Source organism: Pyxicephalus adspersus, chromosome 1, assembly GCF_032062135.1.
Source record: "Pyxicephalus adspersus chromosome 1, UCB_Pads_2.0, whole genome shotgun sequence".
NCBI lineage: Eukaryota > Metazoa > Chordata > Amphibia > Anura > Pyxicephalidae > Pyxicephalus > Pyxicephalus adspersus.
Genome location: NC_092858.1, coordinates 164,402,888 through 164,422,512, shown reverse-complemented (window position 1 = coordinate 164,422,512; position 19,625 = coordinate 164,402,888). Strand labels below are relative to the sequence as shown.

Genomic DNA, 19,625 nt, shown 5'->3' with positions numbered 1-19,625 from the left:
TTCCACTGACATTCTTACCTGAATTGAAATGATTGATAAAAAAGCATTTTGATTGCTTCAATGTTTTAATCTTACCATAACTCATTGTTCGATTGATACATTGATCTAAAATTCCCATTCTTTGCCTGATCAATGCCGCTCCCCTACTCGGACCACCAATAAGCAGAAGGGGCTCTCTGCACAATTTGTGGTCAGAGCAATGGGATGGCATCCAATGGGCAGACTGGAACTGACTGACAGGTATACAGTGGTAACCAGGTGATCAAGTACAGGTAGTCCCCGGGTTACATACGAGATAGGAATTGTAGGTTCGTTCTTAAGTTGAATTTGTATGTAAGTCAGAACAGGTACATTATTTTAATAAATGCAATTAGGACAGATTATCTCAACATTTATTAGGCAGCGTGGTGTCAGTTACTGTATACAATCCTCACTGTGAGTTAATCACAAAGCAAAAAAAAAAATCTTTATGGAGCCTAGACAATCATTATCTTCTGGAGCAAGCTGTGCTTTAATATGCAAAAAGAAACAACTACAGAGTTTGTCTTGGTCAATTAAAGAGTTACAAGAGGTTGAAGAAAGAGCTCACTGCCCTAAGATCACCCACAACCTCAGCAAAAGATTTCTTCTGCAAGTCACACCCCTCCCCCCTTCAAGCCTCTGTCCTGCACACAGCAGCAGGGAAGCCCTTCATATCTAGGAGTCGTCCATATGTCGGATGTCCTTAAGCCGGAGATAACCTGTATGGACTCATATTCAATCCTAATTAAATGTGCTGTAGATATGTATTACTGAATTTGTTATAATAGCTCTCTGTTCTGAGGAAGTGTACTCAATTCCGCGAAACGCGTAGAATCTAAAATAGAAGTAAGATACTCTTTGGGGCATCAAAACTAATATGAATGTTTAAATAAATGTATTTTTGGTAAAATGTTTGTCAAATCAGTATGTCTGAAAAGCCTCGTTAAAATGTCTTCACTTTTGTGTGAGAGCCAGGTAAATTGTTCTCAACCATTTTAATATGGGGGAACCCTTGAATTAAGTTTCAGGTGTTCAGAGAACCCCTTCTATAATTCCTATATCCATAGATCACAGTATATTAGTGGGGTGGTCAGTGGGAAGAATGCCTCTTACATTGCTTACCAGTGGGAAGAATGTCACCTTACAGATTTGGTGTCAGTAACTGGAGAGGAACAAATTGCTCAAGGAACCCCTAGCAATTCTTGCAGGAATCCTGGATAAGAAACACTGACCTAGTCAATCACCTCTCAATCTGTGTATGGCCAGCATATCTCCATATACAATTACTTTGCACGGCACAGGTTGTATTTCTCTCTGAATATCGGTAGAAACGCCTGTAAAGCCATCCTTGTCTTTGTCCCCAGCTAGAGATCTGATTGTGTTTCCTTACCATGACCGGATCAATGTCTTAATCATGGCGTGCAATGACCTCAGATAGGATTATGTGAGATCTCACGTGTATGATTTTATCCTGACGTTAGCATTGTATTGGTGAATTCTTCCTGTGTCATTCGGATATTTACCTTTTATCATAAACACATATTGATCTGATATAAAGAATAATAGAATTCACATCGATTGTCTGGGTTTCTGTGGTCGTAGAGTGCTGATCTCTTGGATGAGCGACCTACAACTTCCTGTATTGTCTCCAACAATTATGTACAAAGGTCACGTCTTCTCCCTGGAATCCTCCTAATTGGCGTATTTGCATTTTCTTATCCTCATAATACCCATCAGTGGAAGGAACCGGTGCTGGGAGTGACGGAGCTGTATATAATAATGACGGAAAGGAGGGTGGCAGGTGTATGGGCTGCCGGTAATGATCCCAGATAATACACGGATGTCTTTGTATGTAAACTGTATGTGTAAATGGGGGGAAAGGTGATGGTGTATTTGGACAGAGTCAACTTTTTTCTAATTTTGGTTCTGTACATTACCACAATAAATTTTAAATGAAACAACTCAGATGCAGGTGAATTGCAGACTTTCAGCTTTAATTCAGTGGGTTGAACAAAAAGATTGCATAGAAATGTGAGGAACTAAAGCTTTTTTTTGTAACACAATCACTTCATTTCAGGGGCCCAAAAGTAATTGGACAAAATAAAAAGCTGAAAATAAAATGTTCATTTCTAATACTTGGTTGAAAACCCCTTACTGGAAAATGACAGCCTGTAGTCTTGAACTCATGGACAATCACCAGACGCTGGGTTTCCTTTTTAATGTTCTGCCAGGCCTTTACTGCAGCGGCTTTCAGTTGCTGTTTGTTTGTGGGCCTTTCTGTCCGAAGTTTAGTCTTCAACAAGTGAAATGCATGCTCAGTTTGGTTCAGATCAGGTGACTGACTTACTTGGTTGGCTGTTGTGAAGGGGTTTCTCTTCACCATGGAAATTATTCTGCCATCATCCACCACTGTTGTCTTCCGTGGACGTCCAGGTCTTTTGGCCTTGCTGAGTTGACCAGTGCTTTGTTTCTTTCTCATGATGTACCAAACTGTAGATTTTGCCACTCATAATATTGTAGCAATTTCTCAATGTTTTTTTCTGTTTTTGCGGCTTAAGGATGGCTTGTTTCACCTGCATGGAGAGCTCCTTTCACTGCATGTTGTCTGTTCACAGCAAAATCTTCCACACACAAGCATGTGAGAGCAGAATCCCTGACCGATTCTGCGCTACTACATAAAGCTTGTGACCAGGCAGGTCTTTTATTGCATATGGGACCTCACCTGTCCTTTTAAAATAACCTCACAGCCTGATCACATTTTGTTAAATACTCTCATCTGTCCTTGTTGTGTCATGGATTCCGCCATCTTTTTTTGCTTTTTTTTTCATGCTTCCAGTTCTTTTGCCATCCTGATTGGTTGGGCTGGCATGAGTTTTCTCCTGCACATGCAGAGGATGCCAGGATACCCAATACATCCTGGCACAATCAGCATTTTTTTCAGGAGAAAACATTGATCTGTCAGGAAAGTATATTTTATTGCAGAAGGCACATCACCTGTCCCTTTCTGCAATAAAGAACCTGCTTGGAAACTTTAAGATCCCTATGCCAGCCACAACCCTACAAACAATTTTAACATGTTTTAATATTTTACAAGTCATATAGAGCACTATACAGATAGGACAAATTACAGAATTGTCCACATCATCTGTTATATTCCTGGTCCTACTTACTAGGAGATCCATACTTTCCCTCCAACATTTATCCTCCTGAAATGGAGGAGCCGAAGCCAAAAGGAAACTGGAGCCAAAAGGAAACTTTCAGGAAAGCATCATAGAATGTGGGGAAAAAGGCTTCCCTACCCCTACCTTGTCTGTTATTTGCAACCCATATTTAATGTACAGTGATATGTAATATGTTGGTGCTATATAAATCCTGTTTAATATTAAGCAGGAAGTCCTTCAATAGGGATGAACCTCAAGCCACGTTTTCCTTTTCAGTCCTCCTGTTGGTGTTAATACAGAACCCTGTGTGAGAAATGATTGCACAAGGCATGATAATATGATGCCGGGGAGTAGACGGAGGTCACACACCCACCCAGTACAGAGCAGCTTCCTGGAATTTATCTGTACTGGATTACCTAGAAATAAAAGAAGTAAAAGTGGTGGATTCTTTGATAGGCTGAAACCTTCATTGATGGTGTGCAAATGAGCCATCTAGTTACAGTTTTTTTTTTATCATTCATAACAAAAAGTCTTGTGCAACAGAAGATAAAGAGTGATGACAGTGTTTAGAAGTTAGAGATGCCAAAAGTTCTGGCACCATAGCTCTTGAAGACACGACAGAGAGCAACTAAACAATATTAAAAATAAAGATTTTTTTTTTATCTATTACCAATTTTTTTATTTGTGTCCATAAATATTTGGACAGAGACAACTTTTTACTTTAGTTATGTACATTATCACAATTAATTTTCAATGAAACAACTCAGATGCTTTTGAACTGCAGACTTTCAGCTATAATTCAGTGGGTTGAACAAAAAGTTTGCATAAAAATGGAACTAAAGCCTCCAAGTATTAGAAGTGAACATTTTATTTTCAGCTTTTTAATTTGTCCAATTACTTTTCGGCCCCAGAAATGAGGTGATTGTGTAAAAAAGCTTTAGTTCCTCACATTTTTATGCAATCTTTTTGTCCAACCCACTGAATTAAAGCTGAAAGTCTGCAGTTTAACTGCATCTGAGTTGTTTCATTTAAAATTAATTGTGGTAATGTACAGAACCAAAATTAGGAAAAAATTGTCTGTCTAAATATTTATGGACCTAACTATGTCATTTAAAGTGTAACTTTGCCTTTACTTTTAGTTTCCTACGCTGTAATGTGCCAGCTTCACTCCTTGCTCTGCTCCAAAGTCTCTTCTTTAGGATATTTGCTCTTCGACCCACCAAAGACCTTCTATTGACTTCCTCACTTGCATGGCTCCAAGACTTTTCTAGAGCTGCCCCAAATCTCTGGAATGGTCTTCCTCGTCCTATTTAGCTTACTCCTACATTCTGCTCATTTAAAAGAGCGCTCAAAACCCATCTTTTCACACTCACCTACCGTCTTCTTCTGTCTCTTAAACCCTCTCTACTTGCCCATTATTCCATATCCCCCCTCCTATTGTGTGATACCTCCCCCACCTCCTAGATTGTAAGCTCTTCTGGGTAGGATCCTCTCCTCCTCCTGTCTTCTTCCTTCTTCATCTATCCTGATTAGGTATGCTGAGATGATGTCCTTGCCAGCACAAGGGAATCCTGGCAACCAAAGCTCACGCTGCGTATGCACGGCTCAGATTTTTCCAGCTACCTGGAGCGATCAGGCTGATAAGAGGGATTATTGCAGAAAAGACACCGCCTGTCCCTTTCTGCAATAATTACTGACCTGATCATACTTTAGTTTCATTTTAATGCAAGCAATTCAATGTGAATCTGTTGATAATACCAGCAATAAAAACAAGTATAACACCTAGTTCTATAAAACCCTGGGGGTTCATCTAAGGATTGCTAGGGGATACAAAAAGAAATGTGCAATTTATGCCTCTTAGATAAATTACCACCGTCATCAATTATCCGTTCAGCCATCTGCTACGTGGCATTCATCTCCCTGATCCTCAGTGAAAACAGCCATCTTTTCACGGATTTCCATTAACCACTATCTCCACCAACTACCAATCTAAGTGAGCTTTCTGCATTAATGTATGTACAGTGCTACAGCACTTCTATGAGCAATATAAGGGGTACTAAACTGACCCCCAATGTGAATAGGGGTTTTAGAGACCACCATTTTAGGGGGTAATTTTCCATTTACCAGGGATGTGAGGCAACATGATTGTGCTCACTACCAGTATGGGGTTACTTTGTCATTTTCACCTTCTGGGTTTCTGCTCGGACCATTATTATTATCTGTTTCATTTCATCTTTTCTTCTATGCACAACCTGCTGGTATTGCCTTTGTCTCCTAATCTGTAGATATAACGATTATTAGCACAGATCCCCTGAAACCATTGGAAAACCCCTAATTGCCCAAGTGGTGGGTCAGCACTCGAAGTTTGGTCTAGCTAAAGGGTAAAGGAAAAACACACGACTGGCCACCCCATAACCCAACTGAATACCTTGTTTTGGTTACATCAGTTTTTCTCCAGAGATTGCTAGGAGTTCCTTCAGCAATGAGCAATTTGTACCTCCCAGGTCAGTTACCACTGACACCAATGATTTTTTTTGCTATCTGTAAGGGTGACATTCTTCCTACTGTTGATATACTGTGAGCTGTGGATAAAGTAATTATAGAAGGGGTTCCCTAAAGATCTGAAAGTTATTTTAGGGATTCCCCTATGTTAAAAAGGTTTGGAAAGGCTGGATTAGACATCTAATGACTTACAAGGGCTCATCTTGTATATGTTGTACACAGTGTTCTCCCCAGCCCCTTTTAGCTGGGTGCACCACCCGGAACTTTTAAGCTAGTGGTCGCCAACCTTTTCGATCCCGCTGACCACTAAAATTACCGGCTCCTGACTGCACATGCACGGGCAGCAGAGTGTCACTCAAAGAGTGAGAAACCTCCCTCATAATGACGTCATGATAGTATAACCCCGCCATCCAATTCTCATTGCAGATCTAAGCCTGCGATGGAAGAATGGGCAGTTGTGTCCAAGGACACTGCCCGCCCACTTCCCTGAGCCTGGGATTTGTACAGGGACGTGGTCTTGCGGCTCTGGCTGGTGCACCCCATCAGCGGGGTCCCTCTCCTGACCCTGCTGGGGGGTGCGCCATCCAGAGCCGCAGACCACCGAAATTCTTCTGGTCCACGACCACCGGTTGGCGGCCGCTGTTTTAAGCAACCACTTGGCAGTTTTTGGGTGGTTACTAAGAAGTTGGGTCACAATACAGGGGCTGCCACCTGCTTATACCCAACTTAAACAAATTTCAGGTTTGAGCACTTGGATACAGTTTTAAACACCATATTGAACCACCATTCTACCAACAAGGACCTAGACGTCTGAAAATAAAAAGATGGCAAACCTCTCCTAAAACAAAACCTAAGGACTAATGACATGTTCCCGGACATGTAAACCCTGATATAGAACTTCTCTTTTGTGTCTTTTAAAAATATCATTGAAATAACTTTGTTATCTGATCAATAAATAAACTTGTTGATCTTGCAGAGGACTTCTCGTTCTCTTTTCTGCATTGTTATCCTCATATCTAGTTATTTCTGTCTTATGTTTTACAATCTTCTTTTCTTCTTTGTTCCAGGGCTTTCTATTCGGTCCCACAAACATGGCGTTTAGTAAAGGATTTCGGATCTTCCATAAACTGGATCCACCATTCAGCGTGATGGTCGAGGCACGGTACAAGGAGGAGTGTCTGATGTTTGAGTCTGGTGCAGTGGCTGTGCTCTGTAAGTTATCCGTTCTATACGTGTCTGCCATTTTATGTAAAGTACAAATTTTGAGTTTAGGTCCACTTTAATCATTTTCCTTCTTATATTGGGCCCCATAGCTTATGCGGACACAATTCTTTGTTGAAAGTCTTTCTTTTCCAAAATGTGTAAAAAATGGTCAAATTGATGAAATGAGGGCACTTCTACAAATTCTTCCCAAGACCCCACATCCTTCCAGACCCCTTACACCCAGGTTACTGGGCCTAGGCTAAAGCTGTCCGTAGACTTTGCTTGGGTCCATTGTCCTAAAGGGAAAATATGTGTAGAACATTCTATAATCATGTATGATCGGTTACTAACCTTGGAATTTGTCGGTAAAGATTGGGCAGAGCTGTACCAGGAATTTTGTACCAACATTTCTTGGAAACAAAGGGATCAGATGCTTTAAACTCTTCTTTTTCTGCCATATTTGTTTCTTTTCTTATTCATTTTTTGTTTTATTATTGTGTTTTGTTTTTTCTTTTTTTGCTGTTAGCAATATTGTTTTATTTTATATTAATATTTGGTAATGCTGGCATGTGCCCTGCTCTTGTGAAATATTTTTTTTAATTGCAGGTACTTTTTAGGTTGTGTTTACTTTGACTAGTTATTATATTATGGAGAGGGCAGGGTGAAAACGACGGATCGGCACCCAACTGCAGTCTCTCCCCTTCACTTTCATTACGATCGTTCGCCGTCCGTGGATCTGCCAGTACGGCCATTATGAGCCCTTAGTTGATTATTGGACGAGAATCATCTGACGTGTACAAAAGCCTAAAGCTGCGTACACACTTGCAATTTTTGTCGTTGGAAAGGATCTTTCACGATCCTTTCCAACGACAAGGGGCTGCAAGATGCATGAACGATGCTGTACATACAGCACCGTTCATGCTCTATGGAGAGGGGAGGGGGAGAGCGACGGAGCGGCACCCTGCTGCGCGCTCTCCCCTTCCCTTTCATTAGGATCGGCTGTCGTCCATCGTCCGTGGATCCGGCAGGTCGGTCGTCCGGACGATGGACGACACCGACTGTACACACGGAAGATTTTCGCCCGATAATTGGCCGATGCCGATTATCGGGCGATAAAAATCTGCCGTGTGTACGCAGCTTTAGTCTCCTGTCCCTTTAGGACAATCGTGAAGCTCAAATAAACCTTTACCCTTAATCTGCTAAATACCTAATACAGGCAGATGAAGTGAAAGGTATTTAATGTCTGTTTGTTTCTTTGTCAAGCACTGAGAGTAGAATAGCTCATTTTGTAATAAATGGCCTTTTGCAATAAATCAGTGGCCTCTCTGTAGAGGTCTGGCGTGTTCTTTCTAAGTCAGCCCTATAGCAAAATTCCCATATTCTGCCCCGGGAACTCTGACCCGGGAAGGGTTTAGTGAGATTTTTGCAGAGAGAAGAAGGTTCCCACTCTGCAGCATGCTGTCCGGCTTTTCTACTCTGTGGTATCTTGAGAAAGAAAACAAATGATAAAACTTTAAAAACCTTTGCGCCTGTATTGAATTTGGCTATGTTAAACCAATAGGACAGATTGGCTTTAAATTGTATCTAAACTCACAAATTTTGTTTTAATTTATTACAATTTACTAGCCTTTCAATGTAATAACTGCATCAGTTTTTCTTTTTATAGGCAGATTTCTTACTGAGCCTACTGGTAACACACTTCCTGTCCTAGAGTGACAACACTCGCTCACATACTGGGCCTGATTTATTAAAGCTCTCCAAGGCTGGGGAGGATACACTTTAATCAGTGAAGCTGGGAGATCCAGCTAACCTGAAATGGACAAATAAAACCACTGGTACAATTTGCTCGAACAGGGGAAAAAACTCCTTCCTGGATCAGCAGTCTCTGTTATTTTTACTTTAAAGCCTTAATCCCCAGTTATATTCTGTGCTTCTAGAAATCATCCAGCTTTTTCTTAAAGCAAAGTGTTTTTTGGGTTAATTTCCCACAAAAAGAAGACAGGCAGGTATGTTTTATTGCAGAAGAGACGTGACAGGTCCTATACTTCAATAATGACCTGCCTAACTGCTTATATTCAAAGCAGAACTTTAATTCAGCTTTACCACTAGTTCATATCAGTGAAATAAATAAAGGCAATTTACACATGATGTATTTTTCCAAGCTTTTTAATCTGTAGTATTCATTAATACCTGGGGATTCCACCAAAAGGTCAGACACTTTCTGTATTATAAAATGACAACGTTCTGCTTCTGCCACCCAATTATTCTTCAGAAAACAAAAGCATGGACAACCGTTGTCACCATCAGGAAACATGGCCTGCAAAATGACATTCAGTGGAGTTTGTGTATAGATTGGGGCCGCAGGAGATCAGCACATTGAAATGCAATACTGGAATAAAATAAAGCGACAACAAGGCGCTGCTTATTATTTCCTACCCCTGCAGGTGCCATTGTAACAAGGTAATCCAAAGTATTCACCGGTCAGTAGGTTTTGGCAGTGAAGTTGTAAAGGAAGCTGGCACATGCTTATTACTCCATACGAGGACAACACTTGGTGTGGGTTTGTGTCCTTCGAGATTTTTCCTGTTACTGCTCAACTTTTAAAAAAAACCCCACACTAAGCGTCGCAGCTTTTCTGGAATATTGCACCGACCTTGTAATGTACACAGTATATAGGAGTGTTAATAGACACAAGTGTGTCTGCGGCTGGGAGCACTCCGCAGAGACATTACAATAATATTTCCTGTGTAAGGTTTATGTGGTGACGCTCTGCATATACACCGGTCACAGGCGGGCCCCATCATTCAACACAATCCAGAGATCTGGGAGCCCCGGGAGCCTCCACTGTCTGTGGTGTACAATGCCAATGTCTATAGCCACTTCAGTTTTCTCTCCTTCATACTCTTTATAGACCAGAGAAATAAATACTTTGCACTATGGGCTGGTTTATTCATATCCATATGTCCCCTTCTAGTGTGTGATACTTCTCCCACCTCCTAGATTGTAAGCTCTTCGGGACAGGGTCCTTCTCCTGTATCTGTCTGTCATTTGCAACCCTTATTTAATGTACAGCGCTGTATAATATGTTCATATGTAGATAAGAGGTATGACTTTTGGGCTAGGTTTCAATGGTGATGCAGCGTTCTCCCCAGCCCCTTTTATCCAGGCGTACCGCCCGGCTCTTTTTAGTAACAACCTAGCTGTTTTTGGGTAGTTACTGAAAAGTTTGGTCACATTACAGGGGCTGCCACCTCCTATTCTGGGGAGAATACTGCAGTGCATTTACTGCTTCCTTATGCCAGGGAAACCGCTGCCTCTGGGGTGATGCAAATGGTTGCGTTTCCCTGCGGCAGCGCCATTGGGAATGTATAGAGGCGCCAATGAGCAGTACCAGTATAGCCCACTGCCTCCAGCTGTTCAAAGGCCTGTTTCTTTAAGACCCAGCAGTGCAAGTATTCGAGCTGCCTGCAAGGTGCTACATGGAGTCGCTCAACCTTAAGGCAGGTCTGAACCTGCTCCTAATCTTCATGTGACATCAGTTTCAGAAATGTGTGTGTGTGTGTGTGTGTGTGTGTATATATATATATATATATATATATATATATATATATATATATATATATATATTATTAAGGCCAACATTAAGGGTTAAAGAGAACCTATGAGAACAATGGTAAAGTTGCCTTTTGCTTACTTATTGTAAAGTTGCAGATTCCAGGGCTGCTATCTACAATTCTTCCTTCATTATGTAGTCATTCAGTATTTACAGATAATAGCGGCTTCTTAGTAATTCTCTACCCAGCTTGAGTTCTCATTATTGGATTTTCTGTAACATAACTTGGAGCCTGCGGCCTGATGCTGTGCGCTCCGCACTTCTTCTAATAGCACATAATTATTTAATTTCTCTGGTAAGTGGAATCCATCATTAATAGCAATGTTCCTCTGGCTATTTCTGCAGATTTTGTGTTTAGATCTGCTGTAAAAGTGATCAGCTTTAGGTGAATCTATGACTGTGAATGCAGTGCAAAGAATGGGTTCTCTTTATTGAGCTGCTTGTACTCCCATTGTCTTTGCTCTGTATGGTTCCTTTGCCTGGGAAATAATTATACCAGGGAAATGAAACCATACATGTGCCTTACCCTTTTTTTATTATTATACTGGGTACTGAGCTCCATACGTATCAAAGTATTTTAAATGCTTATTTCTTTTTCCTTTCCTTTAATATATGTATAACATATATATGTTGAGACAAACATCTGTCCTAATAGCATTTATTAAAATAATGTACCTGTTCCAACTTACATACAAATTCAACTTGAGAACAAACCAATGTTTGTAACCCGGGACCTACCTGTGTGTATATATATAATTTATCTCCATCCCAGGACTACTAGAGGTCCACCCTGAACTCCTAACTGACCATGATCTAAAATGATCAGTATTATAGCTGTTGTTATTTAATTTCACATTTATATTTAGCTTGAAACATAATGTTCATAGTTGATTTTACTACAGTGTCATGTGACGGGTCCTTTTCAAGCCTCTGAATGGTATTTTGCAGTTATTCCTTGTAATGGCGTGAGTAGAGAAATTAAAAAGAGAATTTTTTTTCTTTTACTACAAATAGTTTACATTCAATCTTCTGTGTTTAAATGTTACAATTGTCTTGCTTATGTGAGACCATATATGTTTAGGTTTTGTGATGGTTTAATCAAACATAGCAGAACTGATTTATTTAAGAAAAAAAAAAAAAAAAAGATTAGACTTTGCATTAGTGACATTCTTATTTTAATGCATTTCGTCAACAGACATGCGTTATGGTTCACAAAAATACACCTTAACTCCGATTCCATGCTTTGTGTTACAAAATACAGCCAGTCGGGTGGCTACTGAAAAGTTCCAGGTGGTGCGCCCGGCTAAAAGGGACTGGAGAGAACACTGCTGTGTTCCAAGTTAATTTTGTTTTTTCCTGAAAGCAATATGGGTTTTGCCATTGTTCCTGCTAGTTGCCTGGCTATTATTGCTTTCTTGGTCACATACATAGAACAGGTATGCAGATCATCAAAGTCTAACATTGTTATCTGAATGCCTGTTTTGCTTTGCCGAACAACCTGCTTAACATGACAGCCTAGAAGGTAGCATTTTCAGGAATAACATCCTCCCTGCTTCTCTTTCTTGTTAAGTAGCAGACGATCAGGCTGATTCATGCATCCCCATGCGTTTCGCCCACACAGCTTGGGCTGCTGACTGCTACCTTCGCTCTTTGTGTTGACAAGTATCATTTGTTTGGATTTACATTTCCGATTGGATTTATAGGTGAATCACATTGCATTCTCCATCTTTTTCAACATTTTAGCAGTAAGACTTGCTCTGCTGATATCATTTTAACAAAAAACAAATGCTGCCGATGGCAATTAAAATATGAATCCAGTCACCAGCTGATTCCTGATCAGAGACCATGAATTTCCAAAGCGGCACTCCGAGGTAACACCATAGATTTATTGAGTCATAAAACGTTCGGCAGAGCCGAGCTGCAACCAGCCGGCCTTTTCATCTCCCAACAAATCTCATTACAGGGCACAGAATTCTGTTTACTATGTAGATAGGCATTACAGATCTCCCCTAAGCTGTATTTTTTTATCTGGAACATTCATGTAACAAAACCCAATTAGAACTTTTAACACAACGGCAATCTATTTTGGGGTAAAAGGTGAAAAAGTTAATGATGGGGATGTATTCATTACTGGCAGATGCCTAAGCACAAATTGTCCCATGTTTTTTATTGCTGTGCTGACGTAGATGAGAAAAAAAATAACGGCAGCTTTTGTAATGGAAATAGTGTGAGTACCTGAATTGGCATTTACCCGTTTGCAATGTACAAGGCAAAGGGCACAAGGAGCCAAGGCAATACCAGGAGAGAGCAGAATGATAGAACAAAGCTCATCAGTCTCCTGCTTCTTTGATAGGCAGCCAGGCTGCTACACTTCTGATTAATCTCTTGATGGGTTATTTCTTAAACATTTTTCCAAGATAACCATAGAGCCAAATTGGCTTTCTATCCTGGCTTCCTGACTCTCTCCGATCTTTTTCATCCCTATCTGTGGCCTTGGATTGCTTACCTGTGTTGACTAGTTGCTTGAACAGATACTTCACTTCATGAGCCTATTAAATGCATGATCCCCCTCCTGTACAATACTCCTGAAGAAATCATACAAGTGTTCTCCCCAGCCTCTTTTAGCTAGGCGCACCACCTGGCACTTTTCAGTAACCACCTGGCTGTTTTTGGGTGGCTTCTGAAGAGTTTGGTCACAATACAGGAGCTGCCACCCGCCTATAGCTTCTTCCCACCCAGCTTAAAATAATTTCTGTGGAAATATCCTGCGAAATGCGTTGAAATTTACAGGTGTAACAGCAATGTATCATGCTAAATGTCTAGCAATATATTGGATGTCACCTTGTAAATTTTGAGTTTTTATTTGATAAAAATAAGCATGCACATGAGTAGCTTGAAACCAGTTACTCAAAAAAAGAGGGATTTGCGGGAACAAACTATTCACACAATCATTTTATTAAAGTTAAAAACAACATAAATACAAAATTGTTGATCATTGCAATTTCACACATAACATCAAAGCACACAATTGTTTACAAGGTACGATTCTTAATTTTAACTCATGTTTGCTTCCACTCAACGCGTTTCGCAGTAGGTACCGCTTTTTCAAGAGCGTAAGAGCTGGAAACATAGCTAAGTATTACTAACTAATATACATCGATCAGACCTTGTGACCTGAAAGGTCATGGTAAAGTTTGTGCATAACAAAATCCAATGCAATAGTAGATGTTCTCCAGTGTTTAGCTATAGATATGTTGGCCACTGAATGAATGAATATAAGAAATCAGACACTTTCCATGTCTAGGAAGATTCATTAGAAGCCCACTGTTTGTCAAAGAGGAACTAAACTAAAAACTAACAAAAAAAAATACACTTACCTTCAATCCCGCAGGGCAGTCTGATCCATCCAGGGGTGTCTTGCATCTGGTCCCGCCTCATCTCAGCATTCGTCCCGGAGACAACGCTCTGGACGTCACCATCTTCGTCTCTTCTTTTGGGTTCTTCATCCTATGTCACCTGACCCAGGTGGGAGATCAGGTAACGTAGGATGAAAAAAAAATTTGCCGATGTGTGACCCTTTGCTGGATTATAGCTCACATGGACTTATTTCATGAGCAGATCATGTTCCATTTCCTAAATTAATTTATTCTGAATGGATCCCACCATTGAAATTTTAATACTTTTAAATCTGTACATTCAACATAGATGGCGTTGAGTATTCTCTAGTTATAAAGGTGTAGCTGTACAAAAAGGCTGTAACGAGACCATCGGATCCTGCAAGATCACAGTTTTTCAGATATAGTGGAGGAGGAAAGGTAAATAGGTGCTGCTGATAAAAGTAAATGGTAAAGAGACATGGGCAAAGCATGGGTTTCTTTAAATATTGACCAGATTCCTTTGGTCCTTCAAAATGAACCCGTAACCAGCATATGGACATGGAAGGATTTACATATTCTTTAAAATCGGTAAATGAGCTTTGAAACACATCCTCGCTGACCACTAAAGCGTGAACGACTGTAGTGCTGCTGCTGTAAATTTTGGAGGATGACTTGCTCCACAATGTTCTCAGCTACTGAGGTCAGTGAGGATCTCATTTATGTTGAAACGTAAATATCCATGGGTTGAGCAAAGGTTTACTTTTGGGGGTAGTGGTGGTTCTTTGTGACAAAACCAGTTGTATTACAATAGAGATTATATCTAAATGATGCACATCAAAGAATCCAGGACATTTTGCACATCAGTGTTCTCCCCAGAAAAAAAGGCCCTTGTATTGTGACCCAACTTTTCATTAACCACTCAAAAACAGCTGTGTGGTTACTGGGAAAGTGCTGGGTGGTGCGCCCAGCTAAAAGAGACTGGGGAGAACACTGCACATTTATGATAACTGGGAGTATGCACGGACACATTTATTGTACCTGTGCAGTGACTCTGGAGTTCTCTATACATTTCGTGACTTAGTTCATGAAGTTCTCATATTACAGCACAGCTGACACCTTTAGCCTTTTGTAGATGCGTGTATCTTCTTTCCTATTTAATCTTCAAATGCAGAGATGAATGGAGAACGCTTCAGGCTCCTCATAATACAGCTTTGATTCATTTCTGTTGCAGTTCCTCATCTTTAAATGATTTATGGAACTCTGGTCTTTTTTTTTTTCACCATTTCCCAGGTTTCTTTTATGCTTGTCCAACTTCTCACATCCTTTGCACCGGTATTTTCCTATTCCTGTGGGGTTGTATAAGGCCTGGCACACACTACTAGATCCACTGCAAATTTTTGAATCAACTGACCGAACTGATGTCAGGGATTTTATTTCTTTCCCGCACTAACTCAATGGAAACATTTTCTATGCTTTATGCATTTTCTAGTGCTTTGTGTTGTGCACTTTTTTCTTCAGTTGTTTCACTGTGCTCATGCCAGTTCTCGTGGTGATGTACCCCCTTACTGTGTTCTATACCCCTCTTCTTCTTCAGGTTGCAGTTTTTCCATACCCCACCATGGTACTGACCAGTTGATAGAAAACGGATGTCAGATGTTCTGCCAGATTTTTTTTATTTCGTTTTGTCCTGGCAACAAATTTGAAACAAGCATTTATTTTACATCTCACAAAAATGTATCTGTTTCAACATATTCTTTTTGTCAATTTAGAATTAGGTTCTATATGATTTGCAAATTAACACATTTTGTTTTTATTTACATTTTAGATATTGTCTCAACTATTTTTGGAAAGGGGGTTGAGTTTAGTTGACCTGTGTTTCTCTACTAGGGTTCCTCCAGAGGTTGCTGGGGGTTCCTTGAGCAATTTGTGACTTTCAGGTCAGATACCACTGACATCAATGATCTTTTTAGCAATTTGTAAGCGTGAAATTCTTCCCAATGAGCAGCAATATAAGAGACATTCTTCCCACTGACCACCACACTAATATACTGTGAGCTGTGGATATAGGAATTAGAGTTAGAATTATAAATCTAGTTACTACAAGGGTTCCCCTATGATAAAAAGGTCAGGAAACCCAATAGTAGACCATATTATAAGTCTTCATGGTTTTGGGTACTGTATGTTTTAGCATGGGAATGTATTTTAAGCTTTAGTCTATATTGAAGCAAGATAAAAGACATCGCTATGTTTTGGGGAGTTTATGGTTGTGCTTCATTGATCATTTTAGCAGTCTACATCTGTAAGTCAGTCAATTGAAAACCATGCACTTCCTTTGTGGTAAAAATCTCCGCTGTAATAGGCTTTATAGAGTTCCCTGTAATCTAGACATATGCAAATCTTTGTTTTATTCAACAACAAAGTTCACTTATTCTTTTGGCTTAGATAAAGTCCCCTCCATGCGGGATTGTTCGACCTCATGTGCATACTTACTGTGCAGTCCCATATGTATTTACATTCCTTGTGCTAAGATACTATGCACGGTCCGGTGCAAGAGCTTCACATTGACTTTAATAGGACTGGGACCCATGGATAGAGGCCATCGGTAGATGGCTCCACAAAAATCTACATGGAGCTACTTCTCAGGCTGGCCGGTGCATAAAGAATTTACGTTCTCCTTGGCCAGGCTTTAGGGCAGGCTCTCAGTGTTCACTCAGAAATTATTTTAGTCTGGGTGGGAAGTAAATGGAGGAGAGTGACAGCCTTGTATTTTGACCCATCTTATTGGTAACCACCCAAAAACAGCGGGGTGGTTACTGAAAAGCGCCCGGCTAAAAGGGCTGGGGAGAGAGCACTGGGTTCAGACCTGCTTTGTGAACGATTCTGCTTGGTTTCCCAGGCTGGCACTAAACCAGCTGATTGGTTACTGCACTGATACGAAAAGAACTAACATCTAGAAATTTGATGGCCCATTTATTCTCTATGGAGCTGCCCTGGAAGAAGCTACACGAGGCCGCCGTTCCCTGGCATGAGAAAGTGGCAAGTTCAACGTAACCTCGTGCCATCGTGAAAAAAGCCTTAGGCTTTACCTGAACTGACCAAGGTTTTTTTTACTGTAGGTAAAACCAAATATTATGATTTATACCTATAATTTATTATTCTTTGGCTGTTTTTTGGGTTTTCCCTGTGCGGCTCTGTATCAAATAGCATTACATAAAAAATCCAAATCTCAGTCCTTTGCTTTAAATGTAAACCATACTCAAATTCAATAAACTATCCTCTGGAATGCATGTTGTGTACTAACCACGCAGTCTGTGTCCATACAATATATCACGTGTCAAATGTATGCACTGTGAACAAACACGACAGATAAACGTCTGTATATCCTCCTGTAACGGTGTGCAGTTCTTTCCGTCCAGCCAGATAAACTTTCCAATCTGGTGGTGACATTTTGTGCTTTTTCCATGTAAATATTAACTTTTCCCCTGCTTGCTCTATATTTAAAATGGAGTTAATCTTGTTTTACAAATATAATATTTATGCAATAATACTGTAAAGGAGAGGTTAGTTTTTTCTTAGACCCATCTTTGTACTTTGTTTCTCTATTGTTTGTTTTATTATTATCTAAATGTTTAGTCTCAAGATTACTTTTTTTTGTGCTTAGAAATTGCAGAAGCAGGGAAATGGCAGAAAGTACCACCAGCCATATGAAGGGCTGTTTGTATTGGCCGTATCCACGTTGCATGTCTTTGGGTTTTTTTGGGGACAAATTGTCAGTCAATGTTCTTCACATTGACAGCTAGCTTTTAAACAACAGAACACATCCCCCCTTTTTTAATTGAGGATATGTAGTCCTAACATACTGTGTGTCTTAGGCTACCTATGTTCTTTTTGAGCGAAAATCTGACGTGCATACAGCAATTTCCTGATGCCGTCCATCATTCAGCCATGGCTAATCAATGAACGACTGATCGGGAACAACCACTATGTCAATGGAAGACAGCACGGAACCTCACTGCAACCACAAGGACAATGCATACAAACACGTCAAACTATGGAATCGGTACAGGTTGCTGTGTACCCAGGAGCAGCTAACCCCATGATTTTCAGCTTGTTGTGGGCACCATGATGGCTCCGTGGATAGCACTCTGGCCTTTGCAGCCCTGGGTCCAAGGCTCGAATCTCAGCCAGGACACTATCTGCATGGAGTTTGCAGGTTCTCCTTGTGTCTGCATGGGTTTTCTCCGGAGACTCCGGTTTCCTCCCACATTCCAAAAACATGCCGTTAGGTTAATTGGCTTCTCCCTTAAAATTGACCTTAGGCTGTGGTAATGGCATATTACTATGGTAGGGAGATTAGATTGTGAACTGCTTTGAGGGACAGCTGCTGACATGACTAGGGATTCTGTAAAGCGCTGCATAGTAAGTCGGCGCTATATAAATACTGTGTAATAATAACAACAATACCATTCAAGAACAAGTTTGGTAAAGGAAGGACAACATGTCTGTATTCCCCCGAGAAACTTTTTAAGCTGGGTGGGAAGAAGCTGTAGACGGGTGGCAGCCACTGTATTGTGATTCAACTTCTTAAAAACCACCCACAAACAGCGGGGTGGTTACTGAATAATGCTGGGTGGTGCACCCAGGTAAAAGTGGCTGGGGAGAACACTGCAGGTGAAAAAAATGCAGGAGAGGAATTGTGAGAGTCTACAAATCTGACCTTCTGCCTTTAAATACCGTATTTTTCGGACCATAAGACGCACTTTTTTTCCCCCTAAAGTGGGGGGAAAATCAGGGTGCGTCTTATGGTCCGAATGCATATTTTTTTACTTACCTGTATCCCCGCCGGTCCCCGCAGCCAGTGTCCTCTTCCTGTGTCCCAGCGTGCGGCACTTGTGCCCGCCCACGAAGGCGGCGCCGATTGGTTTGATGAATGCCGATCGGCGCCGCCTTCATGGGCGGGCACAAGTGTCCTACGCTGGAAGACAGGGAAACACAGAGGAGGAACACAGACAGAGGCAGATAGCAGCCAATGTCTGTGTTCCTCCTCTGTAGGAGGCTGCTATCTGCCTCTGTCTGTGTTCCTCCTCTGTGTTTCCCTGTCTTCCAGCGTAGGACACTTGTGCCCGCCCATGAAGGCGGCGCCGATCGGCATTCATTAAATCAATCGGCGCCGCCTTTGTGGGCGGGCACAAGTGTCACACGCTGGAAGACAGGGAAACACAGAGGAGGAACACAGACAGAGGCAGATAGCAGCCAATGTCTGTGTTCCTCCTCTGTAGGAGGCTGCTATCTGCCTCTGTCTGTGTTCCTCCTCTGTGTTTCCCTGTCTTCCAGCGTAGGACACTTGTGCCCGCCCATGAAGGCGGCGCCGATCGGCATTCATTAAATCAATCGGCGCCGCCTTTGTGGGCGGGCACAAGTGTCCCACGCTGGAAGACAGGGAAACACAGAGGAGGAACACAGACAGAGGCAGATAGCAGCCAATGTCTGTGTTCCTCCTCTGTAGGAGGCTGCTATCTGCCAATGTCTGTGTTCCTCCTCTGTGTCCCAGCGTGCGGCACTTGTGCCCGCCCACGAAGGCGGCGCCGATTGGTTTGATGAATGCCGATCGGCGCCGCCTTCATGGGCGGGCACAAGTGCCGCACGCTGGATCTCAGGGGAAATCAAATGAATTTTTTTTTTCTTGTTTTCCCGTGCGGAAAACCTGGTGCGTCTTATAGTCCGGAGCGTCTAATGGTCCGAAAAATA

At 41.3% G+C, this 19,625-nt stretch overlaps 1 protein-coding gene across 1 annotated transcript in view; it reads left to right on the top strand.

Annotated features, from left to right (window-relative positions):
- The window catches only part of SYNJ1 (synaptojanin 1), a 77,596-nt gene that overhangs the window by 3,975 nt on the left and 53,996 nt on the right, over positions 1-19,625 (top strand). Inside the window, exon 2 of the mRNA XM_072419437.1 lies at positions 6,752-6,896. Coding sequence (XP_072275538.1) covers positions 6,776-6,896 — 121 coding nt within the window. The 5' untranslated portion in view covers positions 6,752-6,775. The remainder of the gene's footprint in view (positions 1-6,751; positions 6,897-19,625) is intronic.